The sequence below is a fragment of the Patagioenas fasciata genome, chromosome 1 (assembly GCF_037038585.1).
Source record: "Patagioenas fasciata isolate bPatFas1 chromosome 1, bPatFas1.hap1, whole genome shotgun sequence".
Taxonomy (NCBI): domain Eukaryota; kingdom Metazoa; phylum Chordata; class Aves; order Columbiformes; family Columbidae; genus Patagioenas; species Patagioenas fasciata.
In genome coordinates, this window is record NC_092520.1 from 3,385,890 (window position 1) to 3,400,061 (window position 14,172).

At 46.5% G+C, this 14,172-nt stretch overlaps 1 protein-coding gene across 1 annotated transcript in view; it reads left to right on the forward strand.

Moving 5' to 3' along the window:
* Positions 1-12,781, forward strand: part of MOGAT2 (monoacylglycerol O-acyltransferase 2) — a 36,392-nt gene extending 23,611 nt beyond the window's left edge. Inside the window, exons 4-7 of the mRNA XM_065852408.2 lie at positions 6,844-7,048; positions 8,390-8,564; positions 9,129-9,328; positions 11,223-12,781. Coding sequence (XP_065708480.1) covers positions 6,844-7,048; positions 8,390-8,564; positions 9,129-9,328; positions 11,223-11,377 — 735 coding nt within the window. The 3' untranslated portion in view covers positions 11,378-12,781. The remainder of the gene's footprint in view (positions 1-6,843; positions 7,049-8,389; positions 8,565-9,128; positions 9,329-11,222) is intronic.
* The last annotated feature ends 1,391 nt before the right edge of the window (positions 12,782-14,172 follow it).

The following is a 14,172-nucleotide window of genomic DNA, read 5'->3' on the forward strand; positions in this document are numbered from 1 at the left end:
GCCATGCTTATCCAGCTTTGAGTGAGGGTCATGAAGTCCTATCCTAACTCAATTTAAACCCACCTGGCTGGTCTGACTCCCTGATGCTTACTGAAAACCCATCTCTGACCTAGCATTGGGTCACCTGGAGAAAACCCCAGTGCCCAAAGTCCTCTTTCTCCAGCTGTCCCTCTCAGACTCTCATCATTGCTGTGGCCTAAAACCTTCCCAGCTGCCGCCAATACTCAGATGTTTTCCTTTCCTTTGGTCTCCCATCCAGACACTCTGGTGTGGGCTTCCGTTTCTCTTCACCTTGGCATGATTTCTCCTCCTTTGGGTCTCACTGGGTTTCTGGATTTCTCTGTGGGGTTTCATCCCCCAGAGAATCTGGTTGCATGTTTCCTCCTGGAAGAGGTGCTCTTTGGAGGTGCCTGGGTGGACAGCAAGGCACCTGAGGATTTGCTTAGGACAAAGCTGAAAGGAGGTTTGTCCTACTTAAGAGAGGATTAATCATAGAATCATAGAATAGTTTGGGTTGGAACGCACCTTCAAAGGTCATCTAGTCCAGTCCAAACGAACAATAAAATCCTTGTTCACCCTTGTTAATGTTATATTCATCTATGTTAATTAATAGAACATCCTTGAAAACAGATTTTGGGGGCAGAGAAGGTTAGAAATACACTAAAAATTTGATTTGGGAGACTTGAAGAAGGCAGAATCTTTCTGACCAGTTTTCCTGATCACAGCCTCCTCTGCTCTGTGAATGGCTGTGGGGGTGATGCCATGCAAGTCTGCATCTCCCATCACATGTTCATCCATCCCTAAGGATGCGATGTCATGGCAGGTCAGTGCCCTCCCTGACTTCACGTCCCCTGGCACAGAAAGCACCGTGCGGTGCCCATACTCATCTCAACTTGTTTTCATCTAATTACTCACTTAACAATATTTTAATCCTTTCAGCTCTGGGCAAACAGTGCTGGCTGGGGACTGGGTAGGGCTTTATCTACAGGGTGTGCTGGAGCACCCAGCTCTCCAACCCTTTGTACTCAGGGAGAGTTTTACTTTCTTCAAGCTTTAGGATACCAGCATCACGTGGGGAACCACCCATCCTCCCTCCTCCCATGGTTTTGGGGCAGGACAGTCTAGTCTATAGGGGACCGCCAGGAAACCCCAGCCACTTCTCAAGGAGTGATTTAAAGCAGCCTCGTTAAACCAGTGCTGAACTCCTGGGCTGATACAGTGTCTCAGAAACCCTAATTCCAATTAGCCTAATTCTACTCCAAGATGAATTTAAAACAAAACAAACAATCAAACAACAAAACAAACAAAAAAAACCACCACCAAATACCAAGTGAAGGCCACTTTAATTCCAGCTAAGAGCATCTACTTGGGATGTTAATACAGTTTAACTAATCCAGTTTAAAATCAATTTGGATTAATTTGCTTGAGATCCTTGCCAGTACATTGGCTCGTATCAGAGCTCCTGAAAGTCTGTGTGTGAGTTTCCCTAATGCAGTTGACAGTATGTGGAGAAGGTCTCACCACATCTCTATGGGAGCTTGGAGAACTGGAACAGGGTTTTACCTATGTCTTAGGCCCACATACATAAAATAAAGGGAGGTTAGTGCTACAGAATAATCACTGTGAGCACTGAACAGCTGTACCTATCAAGATATTTCTCATTTAGGAGAAGTCTTCAGTAGATCTCACCCTTCAAAACACAAATATAAGTTAATTTGTTGGGAAGGCCAAGACCTTTGAAGGTCCTTTGCAGCCCAAACTATTCTATTATTCTATGATCACCCCAGATCTGAGATCTAGAAGGCCTCATAACACTTTGACAAGGATTCATTACCACTGTCAGTGGTCAAGACCTCAACCAGCATCCCAGCCATGTCAAGGAGAAGCTCAGGGAAGACAACAAACCCATGGCTTGGTTTGGAGACCACAATCCTGAGCCGATAACAGCTCTTTCCCTTTGGACCACAGGTCATATACATTACTTTGTCACCCCTCAGGCCTCTGAGATGAGAATCTGATGTTTTCTTAGAAAGAAAACATTTGATGAAGCCCTTGTCTCACTTAGATGTTTACGCACAGACTGGGTTGGCTGGACGCTTAAGTCCTTAGACAATTATTAAAGGTTCCACTCATCCAGAAAGACCAAAGCAGCAAATGCCATCCAGTGGGTGTGGAAATGATACCCTGGCCAAGGCAGGAGGGAGGACAATCCCACCCCTCTGTACCTCAACCCCAGCCCCAGTAAGCACTTTGGGGCTGGAGTACAGGAGTAAACTGGGCTGGTGCAGAGTCAGGTATTAACTTTCCTGGCAGCCTGGGAACTGAGATTGACCTCTGGCAGGAGGGGGAAGAAACAAATACACAGTGGGAACAATCCAGATGGGAGGATTGAGTTTCTGCTTTAAATAGTTTCCAGAAGAAGGGTGGTTTAGAGTCCAGGGGCCTGACCTACGGCATAAGAAACTTTGCCCAAGTCTCTCCTCCGCTACAGATTTCTTCTCAGTCTTGTCTTTGGTTTCTGTGTAAGTTCTGGACAAATCATCCAAATGTGAACAGATTCTGTGACTAAAAGGGGACCTTCTCTCCCTTCCTTTGCTTCTGCCCTGAAAGGAGCCCAGTCTACAAAGCTGAAAGAGGCAAATAATTCAACCAGGTCACTAAGATGTGGTCAGTGCTGTCACAGGGAACAGCTCTTGCAGAAACATTAACCAGATCCACGAACTCCTGAGTGACCAGACAACTACCGTCTAGCTGCCCATGGCTTAGAGCAGGGGTACACAAATCACAGAATCAAACTGGCTGAGGTTGGAAGGGACCTCTGGAGGTCATGTGGTCCAACCTCCTGTGCTCAGGCAGGGCCACCTAGAGCTGGTTGCCCAGAACCATGCCCAGATGGCTTTTGAGTATGTCCAAGGATGGAGACTCCACAACCATTCTGGGCAAACTGTGCCAGTGCTTAGTCACTCTCACAGTGAAAAAGTGTTTCCTGATGTTTGGAGGGACTATCCTGTGTTTCCATTTGTGCCCGTTGCCTCTGGTCTTGTCACTGGCCACCATTGCCAAGAGCCTGGCTCCATCCTCTTTGCATCACCCCATCACATATTTATATACATTGATGAGATCCCCCTGAACTTCCTCTTCTCAAAGCTGAACTGTTGCTGTTCTTTCAGCCTTTTCTCATAGCAGAGCTGTTTCAGTCCCTCTATTAGCTTTGTGGTTCCTTTGGTCTCTCCAGTATGTCTGTGTCTCTCTTGTACTGAGGAGCCCAAAAGTGGAGCCAGCACTCCAGGTGTGGCCTCACCAGTGCTGAGCAGAGCAGAATGATGACCTCTTTCCACCTGCTGGCAATATATCTAATTCAGCCCAGGATGCAATTTGCCTGCCTTGCTGCAAGGTCCCGTTGTTGGATCATGTTCAAATTGATGTCCACCAGGACCCCTAGGCCCATCTCTGCCAAGCTGGGTGGCCTCCAGCATGTATTGGTGCTTAGGGTTGATCTTCCCCAGGTGCACATCTTCATCATTTTACTTGTTGAACTTCATGAGGTTCCTGCCAGTCAGATACATAAGATACACAGAAGCAGATATACAAATCATGGTCAAGCTCCAAAATGCTTATGTGGTTTAAAAGGCCTGATTGAGAACAAACAGCAAATGTAGCATGAATGGTATCAGTCTCTTTTCCCAAGTGACAAGCAATAGGATGAGTGGAAATGGCCTCAAGTTGTGCTAGAAGAGGTTGAGGTTGGATCTTGGAAACCATTTCTTCCCCAAAGGGCTGTGGGGCATTGGAACAGGCTGCCCAGGACAGTGCTGGAGTCACCATCCCTGGAGGGGTTGAACAGATGGAGATGAGGTTCTCAGGGATACGCATTGGTGCCAGGTGTGGGTTAATGGTGGGACTCGATGATCTTGAGGGGCTTCTCCAACCAAAATGATTCCATGATTCTATGATTCTATAATACATTAATGCAAAGCAAGATTAAAAATGCAGTATCTGAAAATAGGTGCACACTACAACAAGTAAAATAAATCACAAGGTGATCTCAATAGAAAACATCAAGAGAAAATGTGAACAACCAGAAAAAGAGCTGGAAAGATTGCTGGTTGGTGGATGCCCAGTCCTTTGTAAGGGAACACAACCTCCCTCTTATCTTCCCTCACTTCTTATCATAGAATCATAGAATGATTCGGATTAGAAGGTACCTTTAACATTCACCTAATCCACCACCCCTGCCATGAGCATGGACAACCCAGCTCAGGTTGCTCAGAGTCCTGTCCAGCCTGGCCTGGCATGGTTCATCCACCACCTCTCTGGGCAACCTGGGTCAGGTTCTCACCACTCTTAGGGGCAACAATTTCTTTGCATCTAGTCTGAATCTCCACTGTTTTAGGTTTAAACTGTTATCCCTTGTCCTATTGTTACAAGCCCTACTCTTCATTTTTTCCTCTCCTTTCGTTGTGGTGGACACCAAGGCAGCAGCTGAATGTCTCCTGGGAGTGCTTTTATGGATGTTTGGCATCTTAGCACAAGTGAACTGTCTCCCTGAAGCAGTTTGCACAGCTCAGTGGATACCCTGACTTCAGCTCTTCATTAGCAAGAAGGGCAGTGTGATCTTGGGGTGCACCCAAGCACTGAGACTGTTCTCACCCCCGCCTTTCTTGTCACCCCGTGCACACACAGCCAGAGATTTACTGGTTTCCAACACACCCGAGCATCTCGCCTCCCTGCTTATAAATCACGCTAAGATGAAAGGTTGTTTGGAAGCCGAAGATGAATGCAGGAAACATTGATGTAAGCTGAGATTACTCAAAAATGAGCAAATGGTCACAGGGGCCCTGGGCACTTAGTAATTCAAACATCTGCCCCTCTTCGTGCCGCGGCACCTCCGTACCCGGGCAGTGGTGGGACTCTTGTTTGTCCGTTCCCCTCATTAGGAGCAGGCGCTTGAATGGGCACATGTGTACAGTCAACAGTGCTTTAGGACAGATGGGAAATTAGCCATGATGTAAGAAAGTAAAATACACCCTCATGATTAACCTGCAGTTCTAGGAAAAACATGCACCATTAGCTGCTCCCCGAGTGTGGACAGGAGTAGGGTACTCAGAAGGCTGATGCGCCATGGGTCTTGGGTTCTTTTAGTGCACAAGTGCCTTTGAGCTGCCTGGAAGTTCGTAATGGCTCTGTGGTGGGTAACCTTGAGGAGATTCATGCTTTCATGGTGATGTGAACATCCTTGGCACCCACAGAAGAGTGCAGAGGCATCAGTGTTCAGTATTGATTGCTTCTACCAAGGTTATTGTCAAGGTCATTTGGTTTGTTCATTCTGAAGAAGAGGAGGTTGAGGGGAGACCTCATCATGGCCTACAGCTTCCTCACAAGGGGAGGAGAAAGGGCAGGTTCTGATCTCTCTGGCAACCAATGACAGAACCCAAGGGAATGGCAGGAAGATGCGCCAGGGGAGGGTCAGGTTGGACATGAGGAAAAGGTTCTTCACTCAGAGGGTGCTGGACACTGAACAGGCTCCCCAGGGAGGTGTCACAGCCCCAACCTGACAGTGTTCAAGAAGAGACTGGATAACATCCTCAGACACACGGTGTGAACTGTGGGGTTGTCCTGTGCAGGGACAGGAGCTGTACTCGATGATCCTTGTGGGTCCCTTCCAACTCAGGACGTTCTATGATTCTATCATTATTCATGTGGTCGCTGATGTTGGCATGGCAGGGTCTTCCTGGTGACAGAGCTGGAGGGTGAGTTTATCACACCAGCCACTTTCCTCTGGGTGGTCCATAGCCAGTGTAACCCACCGAGTCCAAGTCCTGGCTGTTCCTTATCTCCCTTTAATTGTCCCCTTTCCTGCTGTGGCCCATTCTTCCATGTTAATGGCTGGACTTGATGATCTGAAAGGTTTTTTCCAACCAAAACGATTCTACGTTTTTATAGCATCTTCCAGCCTCCAAACCCGCTTTCAGACTGGCCAAGTATTTCAGCTGGTTGTTTAGCCAGTGCTCAAGGACTGGCCACGTGCTCCACTGTATCTGCAACCCATGCTGTCCATCTCTAAAGGCTGGACATAGAGGTTCCCCATTCCCTCCTCTCAGTAAAGTTACAGCAACCTTGGGCAGATATCCATTGCTCTTTGATGGACACACAGATTACCTGGGCACTTAGACACAGGCTCGATTCTTGCAGGCTTTCCATGATGGAAAGAAAACTATCAGCCTGTTCTCTGTTAGATGTCTGGGCTCTGGATCTCACCCCACCATGTACAAAACCATCCTTGAATCTCCTGACATGAACTCCAGAAGAGGACAACCCTTTGGTCCACACTGTGCTGTTGAGCAGGGTTGTGCAGCTTTATGTAGATGGTTACCAGAGCAATTCTTTGCTACCTTTGCTGTTCTGGGACAGAAATAATCACCCTTTTCTCACTTGTTGGTGTTTGTTTGGTTGGTTGGTTGGTTTGTTTCTGGTTGTTATTGTTTTGTTTTGTTGTTTTGTTTTATGTTTTTCCCCATATTAGAAACTATATTGGAGGATATTTTAAACAAAGTAGGTTCCTAACAGCACTTAGGCCAGCTCAAGGCAACACAAGGTATTCTGTCATTGGAAAACAACACATTGGGACAGTGGGTGGGAGGAGATGGAAATACAGACAATGAAATACATCTCAGTGAAAAATGATAGAGTTGTTCCAGTTGACTTTTTCCAACAGAATGCATGGTGGATGCTAGGGACCCCACTCCAGAAATCCCTAATCTGGCCTCCATAGCAAATGCTCCATCCTCCCACGGTGAAAGCACTAACTCATGGCCCCTTTTTTGGCTCCATCCCTGTGCCCAGCTGGTGAAGACGGCGGAACTGGACCCTCGGCAGAACTACCTGGTGGGATTTCACCCCCATGGGGTCCTGGCAGTTGGAGCCTTCATCAATTTCTGCACAGAGGCATCGGGCTTTTCCACGTTCTTCCCGGGCATCACCCCACACCTGATGATGCTCTCCTTGTGGTTTCGTGTCCCATTCTTCAGGGACTACTTGATGAGTGGAGGTAAGAAGAGTGACAGCGTGGGCCAATGTCTCTGGCAAGTGGTGGGATGGGTGGGTGATTTTTTGGGGGGCAGAGACTGAAGACACCAGGGGAAGATGAGTCAAGGTTCTGTTTGTTCCTATCTGTGGCCAATTGGATCCCACACATGGACACAGTTACTGGAGGTGGCACCCAAAAACTCTCTGAAGTTAAAAATTACCCTTCCAGCTGTTTGTTGTTCAACTTCATAGAGCTCAGGGCATCGTTGCACTAGGTGCTGCGTAACAGCAAAATGCGGAGCAAATCATGAGCTGAAATGCTGAGGATGCGTCTGGGGACAGAGGATGCAAGTAGCAGCTCACACTGCTGCAAAACCACATTGCGAGAGAAGAAGAAATTAAATAGAATAGATAAAAATTAAATGAAAAGAGGAGAAAGGGAGTCCTGAGACATTTTTGGAGACCATCAGGAGATTACTTCCATCACCCACTGGTGGGCTCGGGGCATGACCACTTCTCCATCCAAATAGGCTCATGTCATGGGCAGGATTCAACAGACTAAACAGAGTCATCCAGCTCCATCTGAGATACCCCAGGGCATTCATCACCCTGTTTTCCACATAAGCTCTGGCTCTTGCTGCTGAAAAAATATTTACATGGAGAGCGAGGAATCATAACAGTGAGATATGAGAGAATTATGGCCCAGGTGAAAGAAGCTTTAATCGCTCTAATGTGCGAGTTCGGTGCACAGCTCATTTTCAGGTCGATTGAATCCATGTGACAAGGAGGTTTTAATTTACAAATTATTTCAGCACCAGAAACAAGGATTTTTTTATTATTATTATTTTTTAAATCAGAACAAAATTGCTTTGTCATTTCTGAATTAAAGATTTCTAACTTTTGAAAGTAAATAACAAGGGGCGAAGCTCTGCATTAAATTCCACTTTAAATAAGCAGCATCCAGTGAAATTTGTGTGTGTTTTGACCTTAAGCAAATGTTTCACTGCCTTCAAAATTATTCAGGGTTGGACATGGTTTCATCTGACAACAAACCAAAACAGATTTCCCTGGGGTTTAAGTGCCGCTAGTTCTCAGTCTACATTTTTTCCTAACATTTTTTTCTGTTTCTCACTTCTGGGCCAGACAGCAAAGGGATAATTGTATATTCACACAACAGATCTGTTCATGAACCCAGCACTTTCCAGGGGACCTGGCCTGAGATTGCCAAAGTGCAGGAAAACTCTGAAAATAAAGTGTCTAGCACCCCTCGGGAGCTGGATAACGGAGGGGAAAAAGGTACAGAGCAAACCACACTCATGTGGATTTTATAGATGCTCATTTTTAATTCCTCTCTGCACCCCAGGCCTGGTCTCCTCTGACAAGGAGAGCGCATCCTATGTGCTGAAGAAGCCAGAAGGTGGGAACATGCTGGCCATCATCGTTGGTGGGGCTCAGGAGGCTCTGGATGCCCGGCCGGGATCCTGCACCTTGCTGCTGAAGAACAGGAAGGGATTTGTCCGCCTGGCCATCGAGCACGGGTGACGCAGGGGATGGGTCAAGAGGCATCTGGGGCTGGTTAATGGGGCGTTCCTGCTGATTTTGGAGAAGGGAGGGAAGGTGTTTTGGGGTGAGCTTTGCTAATCCAGAGTGTCCAGAGGAAGGCCATGAAGTTGGTGAAGGGTTTGGAGAGGAAGCCGCATGAGCAGGGCATAAAGTCACTTGGTCTGTTCAGCCTGGAGAAGGGGAGACCGAGAGGAGATAGCAGTCCATCTCTTCTCTCTGGTGACCAATGACCGAATCCAAGGGAATGGCAGGAAGATGTGCCAGGGGAGGTTTAGGTTGGACATGAGGAAAAGGTTCTTCACCCAGAGGGTGCTGAACACTGGAACAGGCTCCCCAGGGAGGTGTCATGGCCCCAAGCCTGACAGTGCTCAAGAAGAGACTGGACAACGTCCTCAGACACACGGTGTGAACTGTGGGGTTGTCCTGTGCAGGGACAGGAGTTGGATTCAATGATACTTGTGGGTCCCTTCCAACTCAGGACATTCTATGATCCTATGGTTCTAATCTTCATGCTCCTAACTGGGTTCAACTCCTCACAGCACCCCGCTGGTCCCCTGCTTTTCCTTTGGTGAGACTGACCTCTATGATCAGGTGAACAACCCCAAAGGTTCCTGCTTGCGTTGGATCCAGCACCGGCTCCAGCAGATCATGGGCATCTCCCTTCCCCTCTTCCATGCACGAGGCATTTTCCAGTACAGCTTTGGGCTGATGCCATACCGGCGGCCCATCTACACTGTGGGTAAGTCCTTCCTTGGCACACTGGTTTGGGACTCTGTCTTGATCTAAAAACAGAGCTCAGGTCATCTGGGCTGTGCTGGGCAAGCCCCGGAGCAAACATGGCCACCTCATCATTCTTTGGCCTGGAAAAGAGGACGCTCCAGGGAGACCTTATTGTGGCCTTTCCATACTACAAAAAAGGCCAATTAGAAAGATGGGGACAGACTTTTTATCAGGGCCTGTTGTGATAGGACAAGGGGTGATGGTTTTAAACCAAAGGAGGGGAGATTCAGGCCAGACATGAGGAAGAAATTATTTTCACTGAGGGTGGTGAGAGCCTGGCCCAGGTTGGCCAGAGAGGTGGTGGATGAACCATCCCTGGAGACATCCCAGGCCAGGCTGGACGGGGCTCTGAGCAACGTGAGCTGGTGAAGATGTCCCTGCTCATGGCAAGGGTGGGCACTGGATGAGCTTTGAAGGTCCCTTCAACCCAAACTATTCTGTGATTCTATGATTCTGTGATTACCCCTGTTGGATGCAGACAGCTTCAATGCCAGCATGAACCACTGCAATAGTATTGCCTTAAACTTTCCAAGACCATTTTACAAACACAAGTAGGACAACACCTAAGCAGTTTGCAGGTTTGCTCGGTGTCCCATGCAGACACAACCACAAATCCCAACCTATTTGTATGTGAACGAGGCAAATCATTTTGACCAGAAACCATGCCCACAGGACAATAGGTTTCAAAAAAGTCTGATTTTGAAGAAGTTTTCCTTGGTTTGTTTCAACAACTCCGTGTTCGGCCCACCAGCGTGGCTGGCGCTCTGCGAATTGGTCTAATCAAAGAGGCTGTTTGGCAAGGTCTGAGCTCACCCCTCTGATTAAGTTTGACAACCAGCAATTACTTCTAATTGTTTTACAACCTGTTTGGATTGTCTCAATGGTTTTATGAGCTGTGCAGTATCACAAGAGCTCTTCATTAGTCTGATGAGGAGCAGCATTACATGGTGATGAAACCCTCTGTCACTTGACAAACACAATCTGAGTAAGAGACCAGAGCAAGAGAGGTATTATATATAATAATATTATATATTGCAATTATATACATGATAATGTTCTATGCTATATATTATATTGTAATTATATTATAATATGTAGTGTCATATATAATTATGTGTCATTTAATATTTACTATATGAAATAATAATATATAATGTCTATATTATATATATATATCATGTGATATATAATACCTCATGAACTTTCCTGTCCACTGCAGGCACCTGATCCTACTTCTCGTGGCTCTGGGAGATGGGAAGGGGCTTCTTCTAGTACTAGGAATCAAACTAATCAGATTTGCCCTTGAAAAACAGGATGATTTTCTAAAGATAGGTGGGTTACCTGGTTCCTAATAAAAATTAGAGGTTTCACTGAGGTTTTGACCTGAGCAAAGTGGAAGGACCTCAGTTGTTAGTGTATTTAGGTAGTCTTGGGCTTCCCCGTGCCTCAGTTTTGCAATGGAGGTTCCTAGGGCAATGTGGGAACAGCTTGGAAAGTCCAACCCAAATATTAGGATGATGTTGTCTTTATCCACAGCAGATCTGAGATGTTCAGAGCAGCAGTAGGGACTGCATTGAGATTCACTACAGCTACACAGTGGGTCTTTGACATTACCCAGCTTTGCAGATGGGGAAACTGAGGCAAGGAAAGAGGCAACCTAAGACATCTCCCTACCTCCACCTCTCAACCTTCTTGGCTGTACTACCTCCCAAACCCCAGAACGTGACTGGTCATATCAATCCATCCACCACATCCTTGGGGAGGTGGACCCCAGCTCCATGCTGATAAATGCAAAGTGTCCAAAGGGACCTGACACTGGCTCATCCTAACGCCTGTGCTTTTATTTTTTCCAGTTGGGAAGCCAATTCCAGTGCAGAAGAAGTACAGACCCTCTGAGGAAGAGGTTGCTGAAGTCCATCAGAAATACCTAAATGAATTGTGCAAGCTCTTTGAGGAGCACAAAGCGAAATATAACATCCCAGAGGACAGACACCTGGAATTTATATAGAGCTCCTCAAGCAAGGTGAAACCACAGAGATCAAGCTTCAAGTTTTCTCCCATATCTCTGGAACTATTATATTTCACAACCTCCACTTAGTCACAGTTAACGTGTGGTTTGAACAGTGTAGGGAGATGACTTGATTTTCCCAGTATTTGCATGGATTTAGGGCCAGAGTTTTCAGTTTTGGTCCCTGTAGGACACATAAAAAACATAAGAAGAGAAAAATCCCATCTGACCAACCCAACGCTATTGAAACTCTCAGCAGAAAACTCGCACTTCCAGTTTGGCTTGAAGGTCAGCTTTTCAAGGTATTTCCAGGCAGAGATGAATTATCCAAAGTTCCCTTTGCATTATTTCCATTCAGAAATGGGATGATGCGCCATAATTTCTGCTGAATGCAATCTTTTTTTTAAATATAATTTGTCTAGATCAACACATGATAATTGTTTGCCTCGTGCTCTTCAAGTCTTTGCTTGCTCTGGGCTCTTTCTTGCCAACTTAAACACAGTTTATGAGAAAGCTCATACTCCCAGCATGGTGCTGGGCAACTTCAGCAGCAACACAATGCCGTATCCCACTGGGGCAAAAGAAATAAAACATTTATAAAGGGCAAGGGCTTATCTGGAGGCTTCACCTTATCTGAGCTCCAGGAGTCCTGCTTAGAATTCTACTTATTTAACCCCAGACATCCCTGCATTGGGACACCTTGGACTAGTCACCAGCACTGTCACTGTGCATTTCATTTTACAAATGAGACAATTTTCTAAGGAGAATGCATGGCCAGGAGGTGGGAGAAGAGAGAAATTATTTGGGACAGGAAATATGGCTCATAAAGCCACATTTGGCAGATGATCAAGGCTTTAAAAAGCCGCTTCTTCTTGATATCCAGAACGTTATCAAACTCTGCACTTAATGGGACTTCGCAATGTGGAAGTTTTAGGTGACAGGAAGCCACCTGCTCCGACAAGCTTTACATCACCCCTATAGAGCCCTTATAGCACCACCTTCTTCTCTCTTCCACTTAATTTCTCCTTCGTTTCTCCACGTCCTATTCCCCACTTGCAAGGAGCCACCAAAAATCCTACACAGCTCCTGCGCTTCATGCAACCAGGATTTTTGTTACTGCAGCTGCAAGAATTGCATTTAACAAGGAAAACACACAGAACTGTTTCTAAACTGACAATATTAGGTCCATCCTTGTGCTTTGTTTTCTTTTCCCTTTCCTCTTGCCCTGATCAAATTGCCCCACTGTATTCTGAATCTGAATGACCAGCTGCATATCCCTCTTATTCCCAGAAAACACGCAGCAACAGGGAAGAATTTGATCGAGCTCACATCGATATTTCTAAGCACTCCTGTAATACCACACTTAATCCAGTCAAATAAAGCAGGTCACCTGCTATGATTTCTTGCTTGCTTTCTATTAATAGACTTTTCATTTTGTCCTTAATTAAAGACACAGGTGCATGAGCAGGAGGAAGATATATGTACTGAGAAAATAGAAAAAATTCTCTCCCACCCTTTTCTTTTGATGTTCATCACCATCCAAACTTTACCCTCTCCTCTCCTCTGTCTTCCTTGCTATTGGCCGTGCCACCTGCAGATCCCATGAAAAGTCACCATGACCTTCTGCAAATATCCCAATGGGTATCAATGCTGAAGAGGAGCGATGGGGATGTTCCCAGGGTCACAGCGTAGGGTGCTGTGGGGCTGGGGAACATCTCCAGGAGTAAGGACAAGGCCATGAGATCTTGATTCAGTGGGAAAAGGATTAAAGGTGCTGCTGTTGGGGTGGGAATCAGCACTGCACGAGAGATAATGGTTTTGGGGAGATGTCAGATGGGTGGTTGGATTTGGTGATGTAGGAAATGGCAAGGCAGCAGGACACAGGGTCCAGTCCATGGGATGGATAAGGATGGCGAGTGTTGGTACAAGCAAGAGGGGTTGGATCTGTAGGAGTGACACCATTCTGCCCCAGCCTGGTGGAGGAGCCACGTTAGAAGATGTTCTCCCAAGCCTTGGACCACCTGCTTGGGGACAAGACATGGTGATGCTTCCAATGCCGGAGATGCACCTACTTGGGAGGTGAGATGGCCCATCACCTTCTTGACTGGTGATGCCATCCTGGAAGAGAAAAAAGGCAGAAAAGGGGTGGTCAGGAAAAAAATCCCGTGGAGGAATGGGAAGGAGGATGCTGGAGCTGTCTGAAGGGTGATGGGGCGGTCAGTGACACGGAAGACCCAACAGCAAAAGAAGACCGCAGTGCTGGAGACAAGGGGTCAGAGAAGTGCATTTGCTATATATAGTTGCCATCTTTTGAGATCAGTTTTATCTCACAGACCGGAACGTGTCCTCGATCCCTCAGGGACCTATATAACCCAGGAGGGGTCAGTGCCTGGGCTCGTGTTAAATATAACATTAAGAATAATAATTTATAGGCGTCCTTGCGGGCAGGGCTACTCAGGGGGCTCAGAGCAATGCGAGGTCTCATTTTCTCAAGAGGCCAGATCTGTCTCTGAGCAAAACAACATAAGACGAGAAGCTTTTGTGCTATTTTGGCTTTGCACAGAAGTGTCTGGAGGATTAAAAATCCTCTGATGCAACGCAAGGCAGGAGAAACCATAAGAAAAGAGTGTCCAGATCAGCCAGTCAAACCAAATTACATTTGAATTTGGACTCTGCAGCTCAGGACTGGTTCAGTTTGAGGCACAAATGTTAGGATTGAGGGGACATGCAAGCTGTCACCCTAAAATAAGGACCATTTAAAGCTAAAACAATACAGCAGGTTTCTTTCCAGCACG